General features: G+C 43.3%; 2 protein-coding genes across 4 annotated transcripts in view; one reads left to right on the plus strand and one right to left on the minus strand.

Annotated features, from left to right (window-relative positions):
- The window catches only part of SWT1 (SWT1 RNA endoribonuclease homolog), a 36,245-nt gene extending 34,752 nt beyond the window's left edge, over window positions 1-1,493 (minus strand). For 2 of the 3 annotated variants that reach the window (XM_068416836.1, XM_068416838.1), the window contains exons 1-2: window positions 1,266-1,345; window positions 407-481 (exon numbers count right to left, since the gene is read on the minus strand). In XM_068416836.1, coding sequence (XP_068272937.1) covers window positions 407-472 — 66 coding nt within the window. In that variant the 5' untranslated portion in view covers window positions 473-481; window positions 1,266-1,345. Of the gene's footprint in view, window positions 1-406; window positions 482-1,265 lie in introns of all 3 variants that reach the window. The other variant, XM_068416837.1, reaches the window with a different exon arrangement.
- Window positions 1,494-4,573: 3,080 nt separating this feature from the next.
- Window positions 4,574-23,985, plus strand: TRMT1L (tRNA methyltransferase 1 like). The gene is made up of 15 exons (XM_068416841.1): window positions 4,574-4,726; window positions 5,896-5,958; window positions 9,505-9,618; window positions 10,739-10,803; window positions 11,106-11,235; window positions 13,459-13,582; window positions 14,724-14,803; window positions 16,371-16,617; window positions 17,581-17,793; window positions 18,620-18,810; window positions 20,670-20,748; window positions 21,542-21,708; window positions 22,156-22,215; window positions 22,698-22,824; window positions 22,944-23,985. Exons 4-15 carry the CDS (start codon window positions 10,747-10,749, stop codon window positions 23,257-23,259), a joined length of 1,791 nt encoding a protein of 596 aa, XP_068272942.1. The 5' UTR covers window positions 4,574-4,726; window positions 5,896-5,958; window positions 9,505-9,618; window positions 10,739-10,746; the 3' UTR covers window positions 23,260-23,985.
- Window positions 23,986-24,564: the final 579 nt, after the last annotated feature.

A 24,564-nucleotide genomic window follows, 5' to 3' on the forward strand; every position in this document is an offset into this window, starting at 1 on the left:
ATTTTGGTCATTGATTCATGTCTCTGGTTAAAAGGAAATATTTGAGAGTTGCTTGCTAAAATGCTGTGAAGTACAATTTGTGATTAATCAGAAAATTAAGGTGTATGATCCAAGATAAAGCACAATCCAGGAAAACAGTAGTGGCTTTGGTAACAATTTTAAGCTCAACTTTCCTCAACCAGGAAGATATACTAAAATACACTACTCATTGCCTCTGGAGAAAAACATAAGCTAGTTATCTGGCTAGAACTTGGAGTGATCTGACCAATTCAAAGCTCCTGCTGTTCCTAGTGACCCCATGTTTAAATATGATTCATCCTAACACAAGACTGCTAAGCAATTCATGCTCTTCTCTTGAATGTGGGGGTTTGAGTTAAAACAATAGTAATAATAAAGCTGTTCCTACTTTGTCATCCCGGCCATCCAAACAGTCTTCCTTTCCAGTCAGTTTCTTCAGTTTCTTTTTAGACATCTTCAAATCCTAAGAAAAACAGTGTTGCCATTATTGTTTCAAGTTTTTATTTCCAGCTGGTGTAAAAGAATAAATTTAACTGCAGAGAGGAAAAAATACTCTAATAATCTTATTTTCTCAGTACAGAGCCGCAGCAGATTTCAACAGGGTTAATTATTCACATCTCAAGAGAACTTCACAGAAAGAAGGATGGCAATTACTTCAGCATCTGCTCCTGAGATATATATTTTGTACCAGCAAACATCCCAGACTAACAGAGACAAACATCCTTTAACGTTTAGTCATAAACCGTCCAGTTCTAAAGCCATTCCAACTACCCAACTCTCGCCTTAGGCCCCTCCTACCCTTCCCCAGGGGTAGGGGGTAATATCGTGACATCTCGCAACAGCTACACCACCCTCAGCACAAACTAGTCAAGAAGGGGTTGAAGAGGGCTGTGAGAAAGCGGCTGTAAGAAGCTCCCAAAGCCCCAGAGGGGAATTTCCACGGCACAGGTCAGCGATAACGCAGGGAAGGCCAAGTAAACACACGGCTCCTGAAGACAGCCTCCGACACGGGCGGGCAGAGGGCACCCAAGGAAGAGCCGCTGCTCCGCCACGACTGAAGGGGCCGCCGCCTCCTGCGCCCAACCCCACGCGTGAGGGACGGGCAGACACAGGGCGAACCCCCGGAGCCCGTCAGAGCACCGCCCGGCCTCCCCCGCCACCCGGCAGCGGCCAGCACACCCCCCTCCCCTCCCCCGGCAGCAGGGCACAGCCCGGCCCCGCCTCGCCGCCGGCCCCCTCAGACGCACCCTCCAGTCCGAGCCGAAGCTGAGGGGGGGGCGGCGGCTCCGCGCCCCCCGCCCCGTCGCGCCGGGCGGCCTGAGAAGGACGGTCCCTAGAGGAGGGACCTCAGGTCTACCCCGAGCGCAGCCCCCGCTCTCAGGCTCCACTTCCCTGTCAGGCCCAGCCCACCAGCCCTGCTCGCCTCCGGGGGGCAGCCCCGGCCCGGCCCGGCCCGGCCCCTCACCCGCCGCGGGGCCCCCCGGAACTGGCCAGCCCTCACCCCGAGGCCTCTGGGAAGAGTGTAGGCGGTGCGGGCCCGCCTCCTCCCCCGCCCTACGTGCCGGGCCGCCCGCCCGCTCCGAGACAAGAGGCGTGTGGGTACGGCGGCGCGGCCTTGTGTCTCGCCTCCCTCCGCCCGGAGAAGATGGCAGCGGAGGAAGCTGCGGAGGCCTCGCTGGCGCGGCTGTCCCGGGGCGGGAGGACGATGCTGAGGAGAACCCCGAAGGCGGCGGTGGCGGCGGCGGCGACACCGCAGCGCTTCAGTGAGGGCCGGGCGTGTGGGGGGCCGCGGGCGGTGTGGCGGGCGCAGGGCCCTCCCTGCCCCCCTGTGAGGGGAGCGGCGTGGCGCCCGGCTGCTGCCCCCTTCGCGGGGCTGCGCGGCCCCGCCGTGCCCGGGGGATGCTGCGGGCGGAGGCGCGGGCGGGAGAAGCGCCCTGAGAGAACCCCCGTGAGGGCTTGAATGTGCAGGCGGGCGGCCGGAGCCGCCTCCGTGGCGTCTCTTTTCTCCCTTCACCTTCGCCATGAAACCCCTGCGAGGTGACCGGAGCCCGTTTTACCTCGTTTTACCGCCCGGGTGTGGGACGGGGCCGGTGCGGGGCAGGCAGCGGGGCCACGCGTGCTCCCCGGCCCGGGGGTTGCGCCTTGGCGGCGGGGCCGGGGGCTGCGGGAGTGCTGAACCGGCGACCCCGGGGCTTGTGCCGCCGTTTCCTCCTCGCATCCGAGGAGGTTTTGGGGTCGGTGGGGATGAGCTGTTATTTCAGGCCGTGCTCCGCGAGGTCCCGTTACAAAGCGGGGCTGGGCGTGCCGTGGGGGCCGGGCCCTCTCAGCCCCACACGGCTTCTCCTCGGTGTTTTCTGCTAAATCCGTTTTAAACTGGTTGTGCCAGTTTTCCAACCGTGCCAAATGTGGCGTTGATGCCAGTTACTTGCTACTGCGGTCTTACGGTTGAGGGGAACTGACTCTTCTAATTAAAAAAAAGTAAAATTTAGGCTCTTTGAAGCGTTATTGATCCCTGATGGGCATTTTAAAAATCCTGCAGTCTTGCTTCAGTAGCAACCTGCTTTTCTTAATCATTTAGTATGAAAGTTTACCTCTCCTCATGTAGATGTATATGCAAACTATATGTACATGTATGCATACGCTGTTTTTCAACCATTTTAACCTGTACACTTGCTCTGAAGATGCACAGTCCCAACTCTGGGTCACTGCTATGCTCTCACTATGCATCTTTGTAACAGCATTACCAGTTTTTCTCACAGCACATGTAGTCATAATCAATCCTTGTTCTTCTTACACATTTCTTACAAAAAAATCCTTTTATTTCTTCATTTGCTTTCTGTCTTTCTGTTAATAAAGTGTAGAAAGTATCACCAGGCATCTTGCAACTTTTTAATTGAGAAGTAAGTAGGAAATAAACTGTGGCTCAGGTGAGTTGCCACCTTAAAAGTAGATCTGTGGGAAATACAACAACGCTGAGTAGCAGTGCTGGTCTTGACGTATCTTAAGATAGGTAGAATATTTTACTCTGTGCTTCTGTCTGAAAATTTTCTCTAACCCCTGTCTTGAGGTATTCCTTCCATTTCCTCTTTCTGTTTTTTTTTATTAGCAAAGATTTGTATCCAACTGCAATGTTTAAAAGCAAACAGACAGAAAGCCCCAGGGGAATCTAAGAACTGCTGTAAGATCCTTCCAGCCCTTATTCCGCCTTCGGTAGCAGCCAGGAGTAGATGGGAAGACTAGCAGGACAGGGCAACCATACATTGATGCATGTGACAGAAATATCTTGAAACACAAAACAGTTTGTTATTCCCTTTTTTCTTGAGCCAAAGTCGTGTTTTCATATTTAAAATCCCGTAGTGGATTTCTTTTCCATAAAATTCTCACTTAGGCACTCGTAGACTTGCAGCATCCACCGCAGCCTGTGGCAGGGAGGTCTCCAGCGTTAACAGTAGCTCGTGTAGAGAACCTTCCTTCTTGCTCTGAATTTCCAGCTGATGTCTCCATGTGGTGCATCCCAGTTTTTGTGTTGGAATAGACAGTGAGTGGTTGACTTCTGTGCTCTCTGCATCTCATGATCCTACAGGCATTTGTCCTATCCAGGGTGGAAACTCACAGCCTGCTCTGTTGCTTCTCAATAGCTAAGAAGCGAAGCCATAGCTTTGCTATTTCTTATCACCCTCTTTTGAAACTCTCCTAGTTCTGCCATGTCCTTTAGAAGCTGGGGGGGGATCATGGGCAGTGCTGTTCGATGGGTTTTCTGCATCCTTTCCTAGCGCTTCCTGGTGTCAGTTGGTGGGGAGAGGAACCCACCGCTTCGAGGATTTCTACCTCTTCCTTTCACAACTGTATTTTAAAATCCCAAGGCGGTAGTCCTGACTGGTGATGCTCAGGGGCCACGCATTCATACGTGAAATCAGAATTAGTAGTTTTTTCCCCAAGTCCACCACTTGGCTGGGTTTTTTTTTGTCATTTTATTGCCCACTCAGCCTCTTAAGTCCTTTTGAAATTCTTCAGTAGGCCCATCTCTGCACTACCCCAGAGAAGTCATTCGTTTGCAAATGCTGATGGCGCCAGCAATTAACCCTCATCAAGGCCCCTGATGATAGCAAATTCCTTCCTTACTCCCCTTCCATTTTCAGATCGTTCAACTAGTAATAAATAATTCTAAACTTATGTTTTCAAATTTTCTTAGCCCCTAGTATATTGTTACGAGGATTTGGACCTCCTCCTTGCCTGCTTTGTCTTGCTAGCCCTGCATTTTGCCAGAAAATAACATGTAAATATTATTTTCTTAACTTTAAACATCTGATGATACAGATGGGCAAATAGTTTCATCCGTCCAGGACGGCATTATTTCACAGTGGCTTCCAAGGATGAGCAATAATTAATCTCATATTATTCTCCAACGTACTGTTGGTATATTTTTTTCTCCTTCACACTTGTAGTCATTTTTGCCTGTTGGAAGCACCAAATTATTGGAATCAAATGAATGTATTTGTATAATTCAGTTATATCAACACCACTTTTATTGTTTTTTTTGTTTGATTTTGTTAAGATGGCGTGGTTGTCTCTGGAAAAGTGAAAAGCAACAACCTGGATGTGAAAGTTCCTGAGTCAGAATTGGAAACGGAAGAAAAAGGAACAGAGGAAGAATCCACGAGGGAATCAGAGAGCAACGTTTTGGATGTAACACCTGATTATCCAAGAGGTTTGTTAATAAACTCTTATTTGTGTTGTGTGCTTGAGGAAAGGAGGAGAAAAGATAGAAGTAGTGGGGAAGAAAGGCAAAGGGAATGTGTGAAATCTCATTTTTCCAGACATCCAATAGGTGTGCATACTTTTTCCCATGCATTTGAATAAAATACTTCCCTAAGGCATTGGATATCTCTTTCAAATGAGATGCCATTTCCCCCTTACTAACACTTGCTGAAATCACTGTGGAAATTTGCACATCCACAGTGACAGAAGAGAAGTCAGGTTAGATGAGGTATGATCTACATCAGGTTCTGATGCTAAAAGCACCACAGCAGAGAAGATCTATTGTGTCTAAGTGCAGAAATTAAAAGCTAGGAATTGCTTTAACCCTAGCTTTAAAACTCACCTCTGTATCTTGAGCACGTTGATTAGTTGCTACCTTTGTTTCACATAAGAAAACCTGAAGACTAATCTTGTAAAAACATCCTGAAGGTTTAAAATTGCTCCAGAATTGGTATTACTGTAAACTGGGATGTTCTGTATGCTGAAACCAGTAAAGCTGATTTATTGGGTAAGCTAATTGTCTTGTTTTTAGTAAATTCTCCACTGTTCCCATTGACTGATGAGTTGAAAAATCAGGAGGTAAATTCAAAGGTTAAACAGTCTCCTAAGGAGGGGGGAAAAAAAAGTGGTAGAATTTAATGTATCCCTGGCTATACAGTGAATAATTGTCACTTACAACTGGTCCACTTCCAGCTGATATTGTAGTTTTGCAGACAGTTCCATAGGATGTTTTTATACTGCTTTGTGCATGATTTGCATTCACCTAACGATGCCAAGCAGTAAAATCAGGAGTAAATGGAATGTGACTTGGTCTTTTCAGCTTGTTTTTTTCAAATGAAGGTCTTTTCCAATTTGAAGAAATTTGATGTGTGTCAGCATTAAAAAGCAAGTAGAAATACGTGGAAATATATGGATCTGATTAAAGAACCATGTTGGGGATTAATTCTGCAGTCATTCCTTTTACCATGGAAGTTAAAAGATACAAACAAGTATTCCAGTTGGTACTGTAGTCATTCTCTAATAGTGTTAGATTTGAAATGAGGCATAGAAAAATAGCAGTAAACTAAAAATAATTGTTTAACTCAGAATGTTTAACTTCTAAATATCTCTGCTTTTTAGAGAAACACATTTCAATTCAAAGACATCTTGCTGATCTAGAGAAGCTAGCTGACCTGAAAGAAGGTGAGTTTGCCATGGCACTATCCCAGAACGCTGATCTTCGTGTTACAGTTATTTACATTTTTTCTTAGTGTTAACACAAGACATTTATAATGCTTGAAGACCAGGGGTTTCATAAAATAATAGCTTTATGGTTTGTTGCCTTGCTTATCGAATGTTGTACTTCCTTCAGTAAATTTAAGGCCTTAATGATTCCTTTCTATCCTTTTCCTCTGCATTGTAGCATTTCTAACGTTGGCAGTGTGCATGGATCAGCAAATGTTAATTCTAGCTATACATGAGCAGTTTAGTCTCATTTTTATTTTACTTCAAGTGCTACGATAACAGGGAAGCCAATTGTTGTCTTCACAGCGTTTAAATAAATACATATTCTGTTTTGGATGTTTTCTTTTTTTTCCTCCCACTCTATTAATTTCTGAAGTATATTGGAGGATTACTTTAAGACTGCAAAGTGTTTTTATTACAACTTTTAGTTTTTCTCTGATTACATGTATGTATTTAGTGCTGGTAGTGGCAGCCCTTGCAATTAAACTAGTTTTTATGCACCCATCAAGAAAAACAATAGGATCCCCACAGGCTCTGCATCATATGGCACTTGAGCCTTAATCATCTTTTAGAGTGGCCAATGATGGAAATAATAGTCTACCTCCATGTGTGTTTAATTTGCTAACAAATATGCCAAGAACTTTTTATAGAGAGTTTGTTCCATTTTTAATGAGGAGATCGATCACGAGTATCTCGTCTGGTACGTGTAGCTGTTGCAGTTACATGTAAACCCATGGTAGTGATAAGAAACTCATTAACCCCTTGCCTATTCTCAATAGTATTTTTTTTCTTCTGCCATGGGTGTAGTATTTTTCTGCCGTGTGTGTTAGTGGACTGACTTGTATTTATTACCATTGCCTCGTGTATGTGATACTCAGTAAATTGTAAGTTAATAAAAGGGGCTGATCAACGTTAGAGAACACTGGTGAGGTATTTGGTGAGCTGTGGGCTGCCTCTGTTGGCGTCAGTGGTGTGGGACTCTGCATGGATGTAGTAATCCACTCATTAAAAGTCATAAATCTCATGGTCTCCTTCTATGACAAGGTGACCTGCTTACTGGGTGAGGGAAATGATGTGGACATGGTGTACCAGACTTCACTAAAGCCTTTGACACCATTTCCCACAGCAATCTCCTGGAGAAACTGGCTGCTCATGCTTGGACGGGCGTGCACTTTGCTGGGTAAAAAACTGGCTGGATGGCCGGGCCAGAGCGTTGTGGTGAATGAGTTAAATCCAGTTGGTGGCTGGTCACAAGGGATGTTCCCCAGGGCTCAGTGCTGGGGCCAGTTCTGTTCAATATCTTTATCAATGATCTGGACGAGGGGATCGAGTGCACCCTCAGTAAGTTCACAGATGACACCAAGTTGGGTGGGAGCATTGATCTGCTGGAGGGCAGGAAGGCTCTGCAGAGGGGTCTGGACAGGCTGGATCGATGGGCTGAGGCCATTGTGAGGTTCAACAAGGCCAAGTGTTGGGTCCTGCACTTGGGTCACAACAACCCCATGCACCACTACAGGCTGGGGGAAGAGTGGCTGGAAAGTGCCTGGGGGAAAAGGACCTGGGGGTGTTGGTTGACCGCTGGTGAATATGAGCCAGCAGTGTGGCCAGGAAGGCCACCAGCATCCTGGCTTGTATCAGCACTAGTGTGGCCAGCAGGATTAGGGCAGGGATCGTCTCTCTGGACTTGGCACAGATGAGGCCGCATCTTGAATCCTGGGGTCAGTTTTGGGCCCCTCACTACAGGAAAGACCTTGAGGTGCTGGAGCGAGTCCAGAGAAGGGCAACGAAGGCGGTGAAGGGTCTGGAGCACAAGTGTGATGAGGAGCGGCTGAGGGACCTGGGGGTGTTTAGTCTGGAGAAAAGGAGGCTGAGGGGAGACCTTCTCGCTCTCTACAACCACCTGAAAGGCGGGTGTAGCGAGAGGGGGTCGGTCTCTTCTCCCAGGTAACAAGTGATAGGATGAGAGGAAATGGCCTCAAGTTGTGCCAGGGGAGGTTTAGGTTGGAGATCAGGGACAATTTCTTCCCCAAAAGGGTTGTCAATCACTGGAACAGGCTGCCCAGGGCAGTGGTGGAGTCCCCATCCCTGGAGGGATTTAAAAGCCGTGTAGATGTGGTGCTAAGGGACATGGGTTAGTGGTGGGCTTGGCAGTGCTGGGTTAACGGTTGGACTCGATGGTCTTAAAGGTCCTTCCCAACCAAAATGATTCTATGATACTACAAAAAGGGAATTTTACTGTTGTGCAAGCGTAACATAAGTAACTATTACTATAGATGCCCACGTTGCGTGGCACGTTTCAGAATTCATCCTGTACTATTCTAACCCATAGAAGCTTCTCTGCTAAATTCTGCCTGAGAGGTTGTTTGACATTTAGCAGCCCTAAGACCCAGCAGCAGATGTACACATGCTCTGGTCCACAATTCCAGTGTACAGCTCGACAACGTAGGTCTCCCAATAGCTCGTTTTTATTTAGGTTTGTACTTCAAGTGCTTTGACTCTGATGTCAGATAATCTTGCCTTTGCTTTTTTTGTCCCTTATGCAGGATTTCCAAGAAGAAAAGTTATTTTACCATAGAGTATGTTATCTTTTTGCAGCCTGAAAAGATACCAGGTGCTTCTTTTAGACAAAAGATTCAGGAGGAGGAAAGACAGATTCTTTTCTAACCCCTTCGGTTGGGGTTTTTTTGAAATTGCAAGTCACAGAATCACAGAATCAATCAGGGTGGAAGAGTCCTCTGGGATCATCGAGTCCAACCATTGCCCTGACACCACCATGGCAACTAGACCAGGGCACTAAGTGCCATGTCCAGGCTTTTCTTAAACACCTCCAGAGATGGTGACTCCACCACCTCCCTGGGCAGCCCCTTCCAATGGCTAATGACCCTTGCTGAGAAGAAATGCTTCCTAATGTCCAACCTGAACCTCCCCTGGCCAAGCTTGAGGCTGTGTCCTCTTGTCCTGTCGCTGGTTGCCTGGGAGAAGAGGCCGACTCCCACTCCACTACAACCTCCCTTCAGGTAGTTGTAGACTGCACTAAGGTCACCTCTGAGCCTCCTCTTCTCCAGGCTAAACACCCCAGCTCCCTCAGCCGTTCCTCGTAGGTCAGACCCTCCAGACCCTTCACCAGCTTGGTCGCCCTCCTCTGGACTCGCTCCAACACCTAGATGTCTAGTCTCTACACTTCATCTGTAATAATCTCTTATTCTGCAATACTCTTCAGAAGTTGCATTAGCCTCATGTTGCTGGAGTAAAAAATACTAGAAAACAAAAACTAAAGGTTGTAGAAGTTAATGATCTTTAAAGTAATCGTGGTTCTTGTCTCTGTCCTATGGAGTGGAAGGAGGCAATCCACAAATTTGACAAATAGAACATACCCTGGGGAATTAATCTCTAACTCCATTGGCAGTACCTTCATTCTTTTTTCTCTTTAACGTGCTTCTCTTCCCATCAGTAGTAACTGCATTTCATGTGTTTCTCATACTACTTCTTTATTTGTATTTTCAGACGCAAAGAAGCATTGTCCGTTGTGTCCCGAGGAGAGATTCAAAGCTTCCTATAGTCATAAACTCCATCGTCACCTGCAGAATTTGCACTGGAAAGTTTCTGTTGAATTTCAAGGTAAAGGCAATCATATTTTATACTAAATACTAGAAGAAATTGTGGACACGTAGGACATTGTTCTGTGTTTCATCTTTTTAAATTCCTCTTGACTTAAGCATCTTGTTACCAGCTCTGAACTAGAACCATATTTTGACATAATGAATTTTGACCTGGGATGTAAAATATAAATGTAATATAAATAAAATATAAATGTAATATGAATAGCTTTGTATTCTACATGTCAAAATACTTACAGTTGTGCATTTTCTCATGTAAAAAACCCAATTGCTTGGCATGACATGAAAATTACTGTAAAAATTAAAGTATGTATGTAATGAAAATTACTTTATTAGAAGTTTTGGTTATATTGTTAATAATCAGACAAACATGCACGTGCGGTCATTTTTGGCTCCTCATAAATATTTCTTGGTTTCACATAAATACTTACAAAGTTTTTCTTTAGTATCAGTATTTAGAAGCTTCTTTATTTTTAACAAACTCTGTGATCTGCTTATAAGCTGCATTAAAATCCATACAGGAAGTTTAAGAAGGAAAGAAAGTGAGCAGTATGTGTTTTTACAGAACTAGGTGTATGAGTTTGCAGGAAATAAAATCACTAATCAGAAGATGGACAAGATTAAAGTTAAATTAAAAATAATCTGACTGGAGTTATGGTTTTGCGTGCACTAGCAGATGTCTTTTTTATTGTTCTATTTTTTTTTTCTTTAAACCATGGAACATACGTTTTATAGGAGTATTCACACAAGTCTTTTAGCCAGGTAACAATACTTTTGTAAAATATTCACAAGTACTTTTGAAAGTTATATACCATATAGCCTGAAGACTCACCGTAGTTTGTAGGATGCTGACAGACTTACTAAATGAGTTGCCTGTACGTAATTTTTTTTGGATTTTACAAGTTCATAACATATAATTAGCTGCTAAATTTCTCTGTGCAGAAGGTGTGTTTATCATATAATTGGTAATGTTCTCTTGTTGCTGTCTTCTGGCAATATTTGGGAATCTTAAATGAGACCATGCCCTAAAAATAAAAGAACATTTTGAATCAGTTTGGTGTATAAGACTATGCATTGTGTTTACTTACCATGCTGTGATGTGACAAGAATTTCTTCTCCAGGGTACAGAATGTGCATCTGCCACTTACCTTGTCATCCAGTAAAACCAAACTTCGTTGGAGACCAGGTAAAAATGCTGAACCACAGAAATATCTGTTCCCCTGCAACGTGGGGAAGTGGGTGATTTAGGGGACTTTTGCGATCTACTTAGTCTTAAAGTATGGCTTGCTGTCCAGTGTGGGATACTAAAAGCTTATCAGTCCAGAATATAAGTATCTGGTGTAACCCTTGAGTAGCTGGATGTAGTTGTATCTCTCTGTTTTTTTGGTGAGTTCTGCCTGTGGGTATGTGAGTGTCTTCCTCTGCCTGTGTTCAGGTGTAGTTCTGCTTTAACCATGTTTATGTGTTCTGAAACTACCCATATTCTAGACATCTTCAAAGATGGGAGCCCATTACCATTGTATCATCTGTTCAGCAACTATCACGCGAAGAACTGACATGATAGGTCATATTAATCGTCATGTGAATAAAGGAGAGACTGAATCAAGGTTTACTACAGGTAGGTTCTTACTCCTATAAAACATTCAGTCTTTTTATACTAGCTAGCACATGGAATAACTGTGATACGTGGGTGAGAGATGTGAGAAAAATTCCAAAACAGATTTAACTTTCCTAATGAGAAACCTGCCTGTAATATTTCAGAACTCTTTTTTCCCTCAGAGGTGCAGCAGTGTTGTGATTTAGTCTCTGCATTGACCAGCTACTCTGTTCTTATTGATAAATAATATTCCCTTCACAATTAGTTTAATATTGTAAATGTAGGAGTCTGTCTCTCCAAAAGAATGGAGGATGTGGAGTTCATGAAACAAAATCTGTATAGAGAATTTAACGCCTATGTATTTGGCTGTGTGTGTTTGTAAATCAGTCCTGAGTAAATCTCTGCACTATAAAAATCCTTTGCTTGTTATCCAAACTGCACCAGCATGGATTCACAAAACAAGGTGGTGTTTTTTCCAGTCCTGGAGAGTCATGATAGAGCTGTCCGTAGTTCTTTAATAAACGACAATCCTGTCTGACTTTCTCCAGAATTAGACTTTTGTTTCTAAACTTGTACAAACTAGATTGGAAACATTTTAAATAATTGGGATGCCAAATCTTTGTTTTTGTGAGTTGTCTGTTCTCTACAGCTGTCAAGTAAAAAGCACATTATTGATTAGCTGGTGTGTAAAAATTAAGGTTTTTTTGCTACAGTCCAGACTGTAACTATTGGAAACTGGTCTGATTTTTTTCACTGCCTCTGTGTAGACATATGAATTTTGTCTAGATATAATTAAGAAGGTGATACTGGGAGCTATGAAGGTCACACTTCTTGCTCTTGCCACTATGCAGTTTAGGAGTAGTAGTTTATTGTCTTGGAATCAGTTGGCATGTCTAAGAAGTGATAGTAGTCCCATCCATACCGTATTCCATACCTTTAACTTAAATAGAGTTTGTGCTGTGAAATATCACAGAATCAACCAGGTTGGAAGAGCCCTCTGGGATCATCGAGTCCAACCATTGCCCTGACACCACCATGTCAACTAGACCATGGCACTAAGTGCCATGTCCAGTCTTTTCTTAAACCCCTCCAGAGATGGTGACTCCACCACCTCCCTGGGCAGCCCCTTCCAATGGCTAATGACCCTTGCTGAGAAGAAATGCTTCCTAATGTCCAACCTGACCCTCCCCTGGCGAAGCTTGAGGCTGTGTCCTCTTGTCCTATGGCTAGTTGCCTGGGAGAAGAGGCTGACTCCCACTTCACTACAACCTCCCTTCAGGTAGTTGTAGACTGCACTAAGGTCACCTTTGAGCTTCCTCTTCTCCAGGCTAAACACCCCCAGCTCCCTCAGCCGTTCCTCGTAGGTCAGACCCTCCAGACCCTTCCCCAGCTTGGTCGCCCTCCTCTGGACTCGCTCCAACACCTCAACATCTTTCTTGAAGTGCAGGGCCCAGAACTGGACACAGTACTCAAGGTGTGGCCTCACCAGTGCTGAGTACAGAGGGACGATCACTTCCCCAGACCAGCTGGCTACACTATTCCTAATAGAGGCCAGGATGCCACTGGCCTTCTGGCCATATATTGATCTCTATATAATTCCCTTCAGAGCTGTTAGTGAAGAATGGCCCAACTGTCATTTTTAACAAAATGCCTGTGGCTGTTTTTTCTCATGGGGAGAGGAGCAATTCAGAGGTCGGGTATTTCATGCTTTGGAGGCACTTCAGCAACACTTAAGGGCTGTGAACGTGGAGCACGTGGCAGCTTGTGCTGTCTGTACCCATTTCATGAAGCTGTTTGATAACTTAGAGATTAGATCAAGGATTTTGAGGGATTTTTGCAGTTCACTGATACACATTCAGGACTATGCTAATAGCGTTTTAATTAATTAGCAATGTATTATGTTTGAACATGCAAAACAAATGTGCTAAGCCTAAGGCTCAGGGCTTGCTTTCTTAAATTTGAGTGGATACTTAAGAGCCCGACTGAGAAACAAATCTGGTGTTTTATGGGAAGAAAATTATGGTAGAGCTCGATCCTTATCTGTCACTCTTGGGAATGGAAGATAAACTGTTGCCTGCTTTTTTTTCCCTGCATACTAGTTAACTGATCCACGTGTGCCAGTTGGTTTACTGCATAATCCAGACTTCTTGCTCTATGGGAGCAAATTTTCGATTTAATTTATCAAATGTGCTAATATTAATTTCAATTCTCACTAACTCTTTCCTCACAATTACTTTCTTTTAGTTCCTGCTCCCAAGTCTTCTAATCAAGTGCTGAAAGAGTTGGCCACCGACGTGCAGGTTCTTCCCAACTACTCCACACCTCAGAAAACAGATTCCTATTTTAATCCTAAAATGAAACTCAACAGGTGAGAGAACAGGGAGTGGGAGGATGCACCAGAGGGGTGGTGAGTTTGTAGTGAAAAATACTCGTGCGTTTTGAAAAGCAAACCCTGTGAAACCTTTGTTCAAAGGGCAGGAGGAGTAGCGTTGGTGAGTAATAAGATACAGTTCCTGGGATAAGAATTCTGTTTGGAAGTGCTTTTAATTTATCTGCTTGGATGATTACTGTTAATTTGGAAAGTTTTCCATCAGAAAACTCTTGGCAAATAATATTTAAACCCAAGAACGCTATGTGGGAAATACTGTCATTTCTGAAGCAATTAAGTATTTTTATGTAATGAGTCGTTTATGGAAAAGAACAGAATTTGAAAAGAGGAGCACAGTTAAAAACTAACTTCATTGTGTATGAAAGTTCAGCTGTTTTTCTGTGAATCCCCACAAGATACTATGGATAGTCACTGCTTGCTCTCCTCTGTCTGAACAGCAGCATACCTAGAATTTAGTTTTCATATTCTAGGCCTTTTCCTCTTGGGACTCAGATTCTCTCAAGTGTCTTCTCATTATTTGTATTAAAAAAGATGAACAAAGAAACATTATCTTTTTTTAAGGAGGGTCATAAACGGTGCCTGTACCACAACTGAAAGGTGTGAGCATTGACACCAAAACATGGGACTGGGCTTCAGCCCCTGCTGACCCCTCGTGTTTGCAGTGCTGTTAATATTTGAGCTTCCATGTTTAAAGCTGGCTCAGACAGGTCTGTGAGGGCTAAGGCATGCCTCTGAAGGTGGCCATTGCAACTAAGGTTATGGCATGTCTAGAACAAGGCCTGTTCCTCAACCCAGTGGAATTTCATTGCTCCACAGTGATTTTTGACATCTTTTTAAACACAGCCATTAGTAGGGTAGTATCAGATTGTGCTGGGAAACTTTTGAATGCTAGCCACTTTTTCCAGTGTTAGAGTAACTGGTAAGTGGATTCAGGATCTTTATTAATATCCTGATGTAGAATTAAACTTCTAAGGGTTTTTGATTTACAGTTCTTCCATGTAAAAGGTAAGAGTGTAGCTTAACTGTTCTAGTATCATGTTCAAGGGAAATAAGTAAGGAAAAGGAAGGAAAAATATTTGTTCAATTTACTTACTGTGACCATTCTATTTTTATTTTCTAGGCAGTTGATATTCTGTGCATTAGCTGTTCTGGCTGAGGAACGTAAACCCATAGAATGTTTGGATGCTTTTGGTGCCACTGGTAAAGTCAATTTCTTTAGTCTCTTGCCTAATAGTTAATAGTATGAAGCTGCAGAAATCAGTAGTAACTGACATCGCGTATTCAAAAATAATGTGAGGTACACAAGCATTTTCTTCATTAGGCAGGCACTCATTAGCTTCCAGACAAAAAAAAATCTGCCAAGAGCCTGTATTAGGCCTTTTAAAAAGACTGTAAATAATATTAAATCAAATTTTAGTGGTCTTAAAATTGGTTGTCTTCACATCCATGAAGTGGCGTCTTCTGAAACTTGCGTCCAAGGTCACAGATCTCTTGTGATTCAGTGGCTGTGGAATTTGGCTGTAAAATCAACCTGTGGTTTAAAAATGATGATGAATCTGAGCTGCTTTATCAGAGTCACCTCTTCATTTATTGCAAAAATTCTGAACGTGAACTAAATGTAAAGTAGTTCTGTCAGTGTTTATTAACCATCTGGAACAAAAATCTGTAGAGATCTGGATTGTAAAGGTCGTATTGAGAACAGCAGTAACTGCTCAGCATTTTCACAGAATCACAGAATCAACCAGGTTGGAAGAGCCCTCAGGGATCATAGAGTCCAACCATTGCCCTGACACCACCATGGCAACTAGACCATGGCACTAAGTGCCATGTCCAGGCTTTTCTTAAACCCCTCCAGAGATGGTGACTCCACCACCTCCCTGGGCAGCCCCTTCCAATGTCTAATGACCCTTTCTGAGAAGAAATGCTTCCTAATGTCCCACCTGACCCTCCCCTGGCAAAGCTTGAGGCTGTGTCCTCTTGTCCTATCGCTGGTTGCCTGGGAGAAGAGGCCGACTCCCACTTCACTACAACCTCCCTTCAGGTAGTTGTAGACTGCACTAAGGTCACCTCTGAGCCTCCTCTTCTCCAGGCTAAACACCCCCAGCTCCCTCAGCCGTTCCTCGGAGGTCAGACCCTCCAGACCCTTCACCAGCTTGGTCGCCCTCCTCTGGACTCGCTCCAACACCTCAACATCTTTCTTGAAGTGCGGGGCCCAGAACTGGACACAGGATTCAAGGTGCGGCCTCACCAGTGCTGAGGATTTTGCATAGAAATTCTTGACAATGAATTTGTCACCATCCTGAGCTAGGCCAGACTTCACAAGTGCATCATGCCCCGCAGTTCTGCGATGTAATCGTAGACTTTATTATGAAAGTCAGTCATAAACATTTGGAGGCAGCCTAAAAATCTTCACAGAACCTATTCTCATCTTTATGTGTAACGGTGGTCTGTCACTGGAGTCTGTCTGCTACTCTGGAGGGGCTTTCCTGCGGATTGTGGGTCCAGCTTGCTCCAAAACTCACAGGTCTTTTGGTCTATAGCCCCAGTTACCACAGAAGAAGGTGACAAATAGACTGTCCCTTTACATTGTCACTCTGTGCTGAGGCAGAAGGTCACCAACACATTTTTTCAGGAACATGATAAAATTTGCATCACACACGCTTCTGTATTCTAAGCATTTAAAAGGATGAATTTTTTTCTTGGTGAGTTCAGCAACCCAGAAACCAATTCCTTATTCCATCCCAGTTACAATTGTGTCTTTCCCTAGGTATAATGGGATTACAATGGGCAAAGCATCTCAGAACTTCGGTGAAAGTTACCATTAACGATTGTAATGAAAATTCTGTGACGATGATTCAGGAGAACTGCCTTTTAAACAAAATGAAGGTGAAGCTGAACACTAAGGAAGAAGACAATGACGAAGCTATGGGAGATGGAGAAGAAACTAGTGACACCATTGAGGTGACAAAAATGGATGCCAATGTTATAATGCATTTGAGATCATTTGATTTTATGTAAGTGTTGAACGTTTCTGTTAATAATTTTCTGGGTTGATAATGACACACCCCACCCCATCTCCCAGTGTATGATTATTTAGGGAAGTTGGAATGAAAGAAGCAACCAACAGTCACCTCACTTGGATTTTAAATGTAATTCTGTTGTCCCAAAAATGGTGTGGGAACAGAACTTTAATCTTAAATGTTTTAAAAATCATTGGAAAAATCTTAAGCCCTTCTGACATCCAGAATGGACTATAAACGTACATGAAAATTTTAAGCCAAACTATTTTGTTTACAACTTTGTTGTCTGAGAAAGAGAAATGTGAAATTAGTCTTTTTCTTAAAACTTTTAATTAATTGAAAATGCATATTTGTATGTTGCTGTGTAGGACTTCATTACATCTCTTGTTTTAATCCATTTTGCAGCATATTCCTTTTCAATTAAAGTAGGCTAATTCTTCCAAGTTGGCTTCACAGATGCATCCATTCAAAACCTATACAGACATCAAGTGATTGCATTTTTTTTGTGTGTATTGATTAACATCCAGGTCTAAGCTAATTAAGCAGCAGATATTCAGGCTGAAAATGAGTCTAATTATTTAATATATAAACTCAAATGCATACGTATGAAGATAGTTTTGCTTTTAGAAGTTTCCCTTTGTTTTAAGGATGAAGGTAAGCATCAGGCCAATATTCCTGTGACTTGAGTTAGCGGGTCAGGATGCAAAAAAACCCCACAACTTGCTGGCTTAATGGTGATGTGGGGTTTTTTTCCAGCACAGTGCTACCCTGGCTCTTACAATTTGACACTTAAGTATTCCAGAGAAATTAATGAGGTGTGCTGTAAATTTTAGTCCCGTTTTCTCCTTTTGCTTTAAATATGACCTAAGTGAAGCTTGTAAAAATAGTATTTTCCTGAGATTAAAGCTAAACTCTTGAGCATCTATAGACACTCAGTGGGACTTCCTTTCTTTTCAGCCATTTGGACCCCTTTGGAACTTCGGTGAATTACCTGGATTCTGCCTTCAGAAATGTGAGAAATCTCGGAATCGTCTCACTGACCTCCACAGACATCAGTTCTCTGTACGCAAAGGCTCAACACGTCGCCCTGCGTCATTATGGGTGTAACATTGTCAGAACAGAGTACTACAAGGAACTGGCAGCCAGAATAGTCATTGCTGCTGTGACAAGGTACTGTTAAATTTGCTCCAGTTCTGGTAGAAACTTACTAAAAAAGTATTAGTGATACAGAACTTGAGAGTGCTGCTGTAGGTTGTGCATGTTCGGTTTCCAGATTTCCTGAATTCTACAAGCCAGATCTCTTGATGCAAAATTAATGTTTCAGATTTTGTGTGCTGCTGGGGGATAATGTCAATTTGAAGCTAAAAGACCGAGCAAGCTGAACATGCATAAATAGGGTGGGGCTTTGGGGTGGTGGGGAGGGATGGTAATGTGAAAAGTAATACCCAGACATGCGTGTCTGCAAACTCTTTTATTCCTCTGTCAATTCTGTGGTCATTTTAGTGCTGCGTAGGACTTTGTAAACATTAATTAAACTGCTTGAATGGCTTCTAGCGAAGTGTTACAGTTGGACTTGCTTCAGTGGAAACTGATGTTCACTTCAGATGCTCATGCTTGAGGTTAAAAAGGTATATGTAATCACTAACTTGTGTAATTAATGATTTGCATAGAGATATTCTCAGTAAATTCAGTCTGTTAAGTAAATGAAGATACAAAACCTGGTCCCTAATTGGGGAAGAAAAAGATACAGAAGATGGGACAACTGCTCAGGAGAGATGGGGATGGAATAAAGTGTGCAGAGGTCTTCGGAATGCCAGAGCAAAAATACTGACACTTCAGAAACACCACTTTCTCCTCATCACTTTCTCAGATCTTTAGTATTTCTTTCTAGAAAGTCGATGAGCTCAAGAATCTTTCAGCAGGTTCCGGTGTCCGTGGCAATCTTCTCCTGCTGATTTCAGTACAACGTGGGTTTGTGTTTGTTTTTCCTTCCTAGAGCTGCAGCTCGCTGTAACAAAGGCATTGAAGTTTTACTCGCAGTAGCTCTAGAACATTTTGTTCTAGTAGTGGTCAGAGTTTTAAGGGGACCATCTCCTGCGGATGATTCAGCAAAGAAAATAAGATACCTCATCCATTGCCAGTGGTGCGAAGAGAGAATTTTTCAGAAAGAGGGTAATATGGTAGAAGGTAAATGGATTTTCCTTTGTGCTTCCTAGAAGGTCCAATTCCTGTATCTTAATTTTGTGCTTGTTTAGGCTTTGTTTGTATTTACATCCCTTTAGTAAAGTAGTAATCCCCTTTAATGTAACAATGAGTTATTGTACGAGGGGGAGGAGGTGTCTCCACCTCATTGTACGAGGGGGAGGAGGTACAGTGCTGTATGGGAGTGGGTTAGCTTAGTTGTCTGCATGGATTTTGCTGTAATTGTACTGGATTTGTTTCTAGACAGGACGTATTCCAAGTAGCTGTAGCTGCTGAAGCTGCTGGGATGCCTGATATGTCCATGGATCTGTCTTTTCAGTGAAGGGCATGAAGAGTGGGACAGTCTTTGCTACCATTCTGTTGCCAAGTGGCAGCTTGATTTCGGTGTCAGATTGCTTTTCTACTGATCATTTCAGTTACCTTAAAACATAGTGGACTTAAACAGTATCACAGAATCAATCAGGTTGGAAGAGCCCTCTGGGATCATCGAGTCCAACCATTGCCCTGACACCACCATGGCAACTAGACCAGGGCACTAAGGGCCATGTCCAGTCTTTTCTTAAACCCCTCCAGAGATGGTGACTCCACCACCTCCCTGGGCAGCCCCTTCCAATGGCTAATGACCCTTGCTGAGAAGAAATGCTTCCTAATGTCCAACCTGAACCTCCCCTGGCCAAGCTTGAGGCTGTGTCCTCTTGTCCTATCGCTGGTTGCCTGGGAGAAGAGGCCGACTCCCACTCCACTACAACCTCCCTTCAGGTAGTTGTAGACTGCAATAAGGTCACCTCTGAGCCTCCTCTTCTCCAGGCTAAACACCCCAGCTCCCTCAGCCGTTCCTCATAGGTCAGACCCTCCAGACCCTTCCCCAGCTTGGTCGCCCTCCTCTGGACTCGCTCCAACACCTCAACATCTTTCTTGAAGTGCGGGGCCCATCACTTTCCCCTCTGATGAGGGTGTATTCTGCCTGGCCTTAGGTAGTACCTGTACATGCTTGAGGGAAATACCTTGGCAGGTGTGGTAGGAAAGGTATGTACAGCTCCCATAATTCATCAAACACTTGGTGGGAAATGGATGCAGCCTCTAGGTTAAAAACCAGCTGTTTGTGGGCTGTCTGTACACGAGGTAGCAGAGGTAGGAGACAAAAATTAAGCTAGGAGGTAGCTACTAGCCAGGTGGTAGTTTGAATTAATATAAAATGAAAAACCTTGTTTCAAAGTTACAGGTTCTTGGATATCTAACTGCTCACTGGTGGTGCCTTTGAGTGCCCTGCTCAAAGGCAGGTGCATGAGCGTGCAGTGAGCTTGTTCTTAAAAAGATTTAAAATAAAAAGTTTGAAGAACAGGAATGAGTAACTGCTAAGTACAGTGTTACAGTAGAGATCTTAATTAGTAAATGAATTGTTTACTTAATGCCTTAATTGCAAGTGAGCTGACTTTTGGCTTACAAAACATCCCCCAAATTGCATTTTGGAGATGTAATTGGCTGATGTCAGAATTCTTTTTTGTTGATATTTACTGTTAACCTGGACAGCTGCTTACAGAAGTGTAGGAAGGCGAATAATTCCCTTGTTACTTGAAATCTGCCAAGAAACACGAGCAGTTATGTGGCTTTTTTTTTTCCTTCAATGTTTTAACGATGATTAACGATCAAGTCATGAATCACTAAATTCTCTTCAGCACTGCTTGGCAGAAGTGAGAACAGAGTCACCCTTCTGCTGCTGCTTGTCCTTCCAAATACCTCCGCTGAAGTGAGCTGCTACTTCACATCCATGTCACCCCTCTCCAGTAAAGCAGCCATTGCTGACTATTGCAAAACCAACTTAAATCCTGTTTTTTCTGTTGTAGAAAACCCTTATCAGCAGCTGCCTTGTGATTGTCACGGCAGTATGCCTGGGAAGACGGCAGTCGTTCTTGGTCCTCTCTGGTAAGTCCAGAACACAATGCAGAATTGCAGAATAATTTAGGTGGGAAGGACCTCTGGAGGTCAGCTGTTCAGTCAGAGAATAAAATGCAAGTCTGCTGGATATTTCAGCACTACAAAAGGCGGTAGAGCAATGGGGAGGAATTCAGGAAACACTTAATTGATTTGAATTTAGTAGGGTATTCAGTTTTTGCTTTTGTTCATAGAGTTCAAACTTAATAAATAGTTAATAAATAATAACAAACTTGCTTTAAATTTCGCATTCAGTGCAACTGCTGTAATACATCGTGCACAGGAGAACCTGGCTGTGTGTTCCTCTAGTTACCAAATGTTAAGCAACTTTATTACTCTCTACTTGTGGAGAATTTATTTAGTAAATCCTTACATCTACTGATGGTAGTAAATAATACACTGCTTGATAATTAATACTTAGAATTTTCTCTTGTGAGAAACAAGAAGAAATCTTTTTGTCAAGCCTTTTAACCATTTCAAAGCAGTATTAAAAACAGTTGACAATTGGCAGTACCTTTCTTGTGGGGGTTAAATTACTTTCTCAACATAGTAGGGCAGAAATAAAATCACCATTCTTGAGATCTTGGGGTTTTTTGAGACGAGACCCAGTATTGCTGTCATTGCAAACAAAACAATTCAGTATTGCTAAGCTAATAACACAGTCAGCCTGGTGCAGCACTTCGGTGTAACATAATTACTGATCAATTTGGGCAAGAGATTTTTAGAGCAAGTTTTTTGCTTTCATTAAGAAGTCTTAACTTGTCACTTGTCTTGCATTTTGTAGGTCAGGAGCCCTCTTTAACACTGGATTCCTCAGAAGAATGCTGTTTGAGGCTCACCAGTATGGTTTGGATGAAGCTCAGCCACTTTTGAAGACATTAGTTTGTGAAGCAGAGTGTACAACTTTAAAACATTTTTCTACCCATAGTCCTTACGAGGAGAACAAACAAGGTAAGAAAAACAGCAGCCTGGTCACAAAAAGGCCTGGCTTTGTGGTGAGTTAGAGAGAATGCTGCTCTTTGACTTATTACTAACAGCAGCATATCCATAAAATTGAATGCAGTGTGGGACTTGGCAGCTTGTGTCAGGTGGTCTTTGGTGCTGTAAAAAGAGCAGGGTCTGTCTGAGGCAGAGCATTGGATTTAGACATCTTTAATCATTAGGACAGATCCTAAACCAACCAAACAGAATGCAGGCAGCTTGACTGCCATGAAATCCAGCATTATCCCCTCTAAGTTCAAGTTACTGAGTTAGTATGTAAAAGTTACCCCTATGTATGCTTACTACACGTCCTTCTTTAGGCCACAATGTGGTATTCTTCCTTCCTGTTTAACCAAGGCATTTTGCTATTTTACTGTCTTACAGTAGAATTAATTTTGACTTTTAATTGTATTCTAGAAGAGTGTGGCGTGTATATTAAAACACCAAATACTTCTGCAGAATCCTACTTGGTACCTGGTAAGTAGATCATCTAGCAGTTTTAAATTGAACTATAGTTTAAGTGATGGCTAAGCCAACCTAGTGTTCACATGGTTTTTTATATTTAATGATACTGGTACTCAGGAATTTTCTTCCCACTGAGCACTGATTTTACTTTATCTTCATCCAGATTCATATTTACTGGCAAAAGCAGAATGCTAAATACTCCATGAAGCCTGCTTGACTTCCCTTATTATTGAAAATAGCATATTAACACGGCCTGGATTTTAACTCTGCAAAATACTAGCTTATAAAAGCAGTCACAAAGGCAGAGTTGCTATGTGGCTTTTTTTTTGTACGTACTGTCTTTGGCTTCACTGGCATTTTGGGTGGTCTGACTGAATGTGCACTGGTTTCACTGGCATTTTGGGTGGTCTGACTGAATGTGCACTGGTTTCACTGGCATTTTGGGTGGTCTGACTGAATGTGCGCTGGTTTCACTGGCATTTTGTGTGGTCCAGGAAAAAGAAAAAGGGAAGAAGTGATTCGAAACGCAGCCAAGCGACAAAAGTGTGAGACCAGTGCTGAGCACCCTGCATTTTACTACAATATCCACAGACACAGTATTAAAGGAATGAACATGCCAAAGTAAGGTTTTCATTTAACTTCCAGTCTTACATTACTATGACAACTGATAGATAACTTGTATTGAATCAGCCTTATTAGCATTAACTCCTTTTTAAATCGTTTGGGTTTGTTTTTTTCAGGTTAAATAAGTTCTTAAGCTATCTCTCTGAAGCTGGATACCGAGTAAGCAGAACCCATTTTGATCCCATGGGAGTGCGCACGAATGCGCCCCTGGCGCAATTTAAGACTATTCTGATGAAGTACAGCGCTCCCACGTACGCAGCGGGGCAGGCAGAAGGCCCTGTCCATCTCCCTGAAGATGTCCAGCCAGGAGAACAGGTTCAAGCTGCTGCAGATGGCAAAGCAGAAGATGCCGAGTTTCTGGAAGATGATAAATCTGGAGTCGCTGCCTCCGTGTTCACAAAAGACTCCCCTGCTCACTGTGCAGCTGATTAATGCAAATCATTTTGTTCATAGATCAGGATCTGACAGACTTGGCAAGCACACCCTGTTCAAGTAAGCCAGTCCTTCTTACCAAACTAGATTTTAAAAATTTGAGTTGCCTGCTCTTTTAATTTGAAAAGATGTTTTAGAATTACGTAGCAGAACTTACCCCTGATCCCAGCATGTCTGGTCAAGGTACTGTTACTGTGAGGAGGTCTCAGTTACTTGCTTTTACGCTCACTCACATCCACTTTCACATTGAGGCATCGTGGCTGCTCCTGAGTCGTCGTTAAAGCCTTATTGCTAGCACAGAATCCAGCAGGGTGGATGGAGCCAAAAGTCTTAAGCATTTCTGAACATGAGGTTAATATGAAATGGAATATTCCTCAAATGAATCATTCCTCAAACCTGACTGGTTACAATTCAGAGGGTGGTCATGTTAAGATGATAAAATATCAGAGGATACAATGTGATCCGAGTTTAAGCAAGCCAGACTTTAACCAAACTGTAGTGAACTGTGGTAGTCACCCTAGGTAGTTGTTTGTTCAGAGATGACATTTGGTTGGGTACTGCGCAGAGGTACAGCGACAAGGCACCACAAGTTGAAGTTCCAGGTGAAGTTCTGCTATGATTTTGTCAATAATACCATCTTAGCTGTTACACTCTCTTCTGTGAACGAGCAAAGACGCTGTGTGGTGGTGATCTGTTCAATATATGGCAGCATTCCAGCCAAATACACTTGACTCTGTCCTTTCTTTCCCCCAAACTGCATTCACATACCTCCGCCATGTCTTTCACTTGAATTGGGAACAACTCGTGCAATTGAACTACTCCTTCCAGTTTGTCCCAGCTTTGGTGTTCAGCCTGGCCAGGTTTATCTGAGAGCAGATTATGAGAGTTATTATTTCACAGAATCAGCCAGGTTGGAAGAGCCCTTTGGGATCATCGAGTCCAACCATTGCCCTCACACCACCATGGCAACTAGACCATGGCACTAAGTGCCATGGCCAGGCTTTTCTTAAACACCTCCAGAGATGGTGACTCCACCACCTCCCTGGGCAGCCCCTTCCAATGACCCTTGCTGAGAAGAAATGCTTCCTGATGTCCAACCTGACCCTCCCCTGGCGAAGCTTGAGGCTGTGTCCTCTTGTCCTGTCACTAGTTGCCTGGAGAAGAGGCTGACTCCCACTCCGCTACAACCTCCCTTCAGGTAGTTGTAGACTGCAATAAGGTCACCTCTGATTTATCCATCTCTGTAACTTCATGGTAAGAGTATTGCTTCTCTCTCACTGAGTGCCAACTAAGAGTAACTAACTG

This window comes from Nyctibius grandis, chromosome 21, assembly GCF_013368605.1.
Source record: "Nyctibius grandis isolate bNycGra1 chromosome 21, bNycGra1.pri, whole genome shotgun sequence".
NCBI classification, from domain to species: Eukaryota; Metazoa; Chordata; class Aves; order Nyctibiiformes; family Nyctibiidae; genus Nyctibius; species Nyctibius grandis.